This window comes from Leptidea sinapis, chromosome 39 (genome assembly GCF_905404315.1).
Source record: "Leptidea sinapis chromosome 39, ilLepSina1.1, whole genome shotgun sequence".
Lineage (NCBI taxonomy): Eukaryota > Metazoa > Arthropoda > Insecta > Lepidoptera > Pieridae > Leptidea > Leptidea sinapis.
In genome coordinates this window covers 959,230-963,967 of record NC_066303.1, presented here as the reverse complement: position 1 = coordinate 963,967, position 4,738 = coordinate 959,230, and the positions used below count along the sequence as shown (strand labels likewise).

Sequence of the window (4,738 nt, the reverse complement as noted above, 5' to 3'; positions counted from 1 at the left end):
CAAATTCGTAAAGCCACACCACATATAATGTGCTTGTAGGTACTATTTGACATAAGCAGTTACCTCTACTGTGGTGCTTTGATTATGGACTTATCAAATAGAACAGACTTCTTGATACTCTGATACTAGAGTCTAGGTACTTAGAACCGAAAATAAGGTGTAATGAAACCAAACAAAAAGTTGAATATTCTATTACACGACATTAGTCGGGGAAGAATTCGAAGCACTCAGGATAGTTCTAAGAGATTGATAGTGAATCTGAATAAAAAACTGGAAGTACATAAATAAATATTTATTTATAATACAAACATTAACAACATTTTAATTAGAGTTCACGATGTTATAAAGTGCTGTGGACAATCCCTTATGTGTGATATTCCATACAAAACTATTGAATAGTTGAAGTACCAGAATACTGCAAATGTAACAATCATTAGAATATCTGAATTATTGTTAAGGAAATTGTGACAAGTTTAAAAATAGAATTGCGAGTTGAACTCGCACAAGGTTTCCATTACATCGTAGGCATATTTTATTTTTATTTAAGATCGCCAGCGCTTCCGCACGTTTGCTGTGTTTCGACAATTTTAAACTCAAATTGGGCCATAGGCTAGTGTGTGCCCAATTTCTCTTGTCGTTTTAACCTTTAATCTAGTACATATTATATTTTAATCAAAGGGTTAGTCGACAAATATCGCTCTAGTATAGTGTGAAGTGAACCTATATTCAAAATATTATATATTTAGCAAGTGACATTGTCAGTACATAACTACAAGTAAATAAAGTAAGACGTCAGTGTCCTACAAAATTTTGTATTAAATATTGTTTCCTACTTCATATGCTGTGGCTTAATTTTTATAATATAGTGAGGATTTGCAATTTACATTATCGAGACAACTCTGGACAAGCATCTCGTTCCATTCAAGAATATACAGAACAAATATTATTCTAATTATTGTATTAGTACAAACAGGAAAATATTACTTTTGTAACACTGCAAATTCACAGAATTGGAATGTTAGAACAAATGGTATAGCAGCAATAATTAACAACTATGAGGAAAACTGGGCCAAACTGTAGCATATCATTAAATGTGTTCAAGTCAATTGTTTGTACTAACATACCTTTACAAACGAGAACTACTTACATTTCATTTATTAAAAACTAAATAGATGAATGATCAGTCATCATTATATTATTATGGAGTTGCTACAAATGCTGTATTTCTAGAGGATTTAATGTCAAACTTAAGTGCTATGAATTATGTTTTTTTTTACATTGAAGCGATGGCATTAAACATGTATATGTAGTATCAAGTGTCTAAATATATACAGTAATACGATAGTACATATACAGTGGTGGTCGTATAATTACTAAACTAAATACTACCAACGGTCCTTGACATTGTGTAAGATACTTCACCGCAATCGTTTTTATTTTGAAATTAGCTGTCCTGGCAAACGTTGTTTTGCCATATAAATTATTTTTAGAGTTAGACTGTTTCTTGGACATTGCAACATTACTTTATTTTTCTAAAATAAACGTTGCTTAAGTACCTGCCAATAATAATAAAGTCCCGTTAAAATCGGTCCATCCATTTCAGAGATAATCCGGAACAAACAGACAGACAGACAAATTGTAAAAAATGTTATTTTGGTGTATGTACCGTATATAATATATTCATACACATGTAGTAAAAAACGGTTATTTCAAAATTTAATCTAAATTTTGTTCAAAATGGGCAAAAATAAAAGTTGTGACGCGTTATCTAATCTACGCGGCAAAAAATTGTTAATCTACATATAGAAAAGCTGAGCATTTTAATGCAATTGATGACTAGAAAACACATTGAACTGTTGAAAATGTTCTTAGAAAGGCTAGGCAAAGAAAAATATCTCCCAGAGCGACAGCTTTGGCGATATGACTTCGCCTTGTCTGACTCCCCGCTGCAGTGGGATAGTTTCGAGATCTAATCATGGAGACACGGACTGTCATGGTGGCATTCCCTTATAAGCACTTTGACATTAAGATATATCGATAATCAGTGTGGCACCTCTGTAGAGACTGAAGCACCACCCAGATCTCGATTGAATCAATGGCTTTCTCATAGTCCACAAACACCAAGCATAGTGGCTGATTATACTCCTCCATCTTCTGTATAGCATGGAACGGAAATAAGAATAAGGACTTTATTGCTACTCAGTGATCTCTTCCAGGTATCCTAAAGGTGTAGGTTTTATTTATAACTTGACAAAAGACAATAAGATTAATTTATTTAAATTGATCTTTTTTTTTACATAAATAATAAATTAACATACTATAAACATTTCATAGTAAAAATACAATGTCTGTCTGTTTATTTATGAATATCTGTGGAGAGGAGATATAGAAAGAAAATAGGGATATTCAAAAATGAAACATAATGTTCATAAGAACACATACTTACTGTTGTTTTTAAATCCTTCTTAAAGAGATGTCAGAAGAAAATAAGTATGTGACCACTTATTGTATGAGTGTAAAAATAACTAAAAAAAGTTAAAAATCATAGATGTTTTGTTGTTTCATTTATTTTTTACTACCTAGTAATGTGCTCAGAAGAAAATGTACTCTGATTGATTTATGAAGCAATGTTACTAGGAGAACATTGGCTTAAAGCCTTGCAGTTTTGGAACCTGTCTCGGCCAGGATAGGTTAGATAGGGCATCTTCCTTTATAGATTTGTTTCTGAAACCATTAAGCCTCAATGCCAGGTGCCTATTACACATTCTAAGTGAGTTTAGAATGTGTTTAGAGTTATGTTACAATATTTATTTAGTTTTTAAGATTTTTTTTTAAATTTTTAATCTATTCAGGGATGTCAATGGAAAGGGGCACCTGCCTATGATTGTGAATATAGTATATATATATAATGTTTCTCTTTTTTTTTAAAGTTTGAAATTTATACTTTTATTGAGTAGGCCGTCATGTCAACATCATGAAACTATTACAATAAAGGTTTTTACTTTCTCAGAAAATGAGAAAGCAATTAGACACTTTATAAGTTTGTGGATACTATAAATATATGAGAGGAGAAATGAAAATTATGACATTTAACTGTGATGCAACTTCCACTTGGACAATTTATTCTGTGTTTAATACATTATATACTTTCTGTACATTGTGACAAAAATATATTACAAGTCAAAGTAAGTTTCAACACATAAGATATATAGCAAATTGTATGATATCTTTCCAAGTGACTCCAAAATGAGAGATGCATAGTAAACTTGCAAACAATGCATTACCTCTGAATCAATATAATTTCAGATATCTGTCATACTATATCAATATGACATTTCATTGTTCTAGTTCCACTTAGATTAATATGAAAAATAAATACATAAACAAGCCACTAATTCCATGAAAAGTATGAAATACGAGTGCATAACTTTAACATTACTTTCATTGAATTTTATTTCAAATGGTATTTTATCTTATTCATTAGTTTCAAATCATCGTAATTATTATGTTTAGAAGTTGTTATAAAAGGATACGAACTACAGTTCTTTCCCATGGCTCCACCATATACAGCTCAGTAGCTAGTAAATACCTCAAGTACCAGTAACAGAGAAACTCACGAACACTTTTAATGAAATTCATTTTATTTTATTTTATTTTGAGTTATAAAATTTGATATACTTTACACCCCTGAGTGACATAAAATGAAGTTCAAATACGTATGCTCAGTTATATAAAACAAGGAAAATCTATGTTTCCTTATACAAGGAAACAGATTTTCCTAGCATGATCTAATTTAACTCGAAAGATATTTACTGGATTATTTATTCCAGTAAAACTGCACAGAGTAAAAGTCACAGTAAAAGTGTTCTGTGAACTGCACTGTGCCCTACAAGTTTGAAACTCACAGAACACTTTTATCAAAGAGTATAATAATATATAGGGAAAAGAGAGCCCTCTCTACGCATTATGAGCTGTCCATTTGAAAGCTGGCGCCATCTGGAGATTGGCCCCGAAAATAACTAAATATAAGCTCCAAATTATAAAATTCATTTTTAATGTTCTGACGCAATTAAATAACTAACTCTACTTTTTAATTGTATTGCAATTTTTACCATGTTGAAATTGCGCGTAGAGTTATCTAATTTTGTCACAACATAGAACATAAAGGATAGATTTAGTAGTGTAAATATGCTCAATGGTTATACTCACAGAACACTTTTACTCTAACCAGTTATACTTGACTTGGATATTAACCTATAAGGCTGATTTCTAGTATATGCAAAGGTACTCTGTGGCTGATTGATAGATAGTATTTAGGGATGAAACGATACCATCGAGGTAGCGATACTTTTACTCGATACAGTATCGGTCGTCAAGTATCGATACTTACTTGGATTCAATTAAAAAGTATCGATACTTACTCGTATCTAATCTTTTTTGGGAAATTTAGAGTAAAACCCGTAACAAGCATTGGTATTATTTATTGAGAAGTACATAATATTATATAAAATTATGAAAAAAGTCTGTTTTTGTGATGCTTCTCTAAAATATTAATTTTTCCAAATGTTTGCCCGTTAGACGATTTCTGGCAGCATTGACTGTTGCGTCAGCGTTAGAAAACAGCCTTTCGCAAGATACCGATGTACCTACTACGTTCAGTATATGTGTGCTTGTTCATATAACGCTAGTAATACGGCCTATAAATCCTCCCTCCCATTACTCTAATGGGTTGGCTTTT

The 4,738-nt window shown here is 31.4% G+C and overlaps 1 protein-coding gene across 1 annotated transcript; it reads right to left on the bottom strand.

The window, feature by feature from the left end:
* Positions 1-277: 277 nt before the first annotated feature.
* On the bottom strand, positions 278-4,126 carry LOC126976099 (serine palmitoyltransferase small subunit A). The gene is made up of 3 exons (XM_050824294.1): positions 3,814-4,126; positions 3,534-3,687; positions 278-442 (listed from the first exon to the last, which is right to left on the bottom strand). Exons 2-3 carry the CDS (start codon positions 3,637-3,639, stop codon positions 333-335), a joined length of 216 nt encoding a protein of 71 aa, XP_050680251.1. The 5' UTR covers positions 3,640-3,687; positions 3,814-4,126; the 3' UTR covers positions 278-332.
* Positions 4,127-4,738: the final 612 nt, after the last annotated feature.

Bases quoted from the DNA above. Each gene is read 5' to 3' on its own strand.
- LOC126976099 (XM_050824294.1), bottom strand. From the start codon at position 3,639: ATGAATTTCATTAAAAGTGTTCGTGAGTTTCTCTGTTACTGGTACTTG. The intron at 443-3,533 runs GTATCCTTTTAT...ACAATAATTCAG, and splicing joins ATGGGAAAGAACTGTAGTTC to ATATTCTAATGATTGTTACA.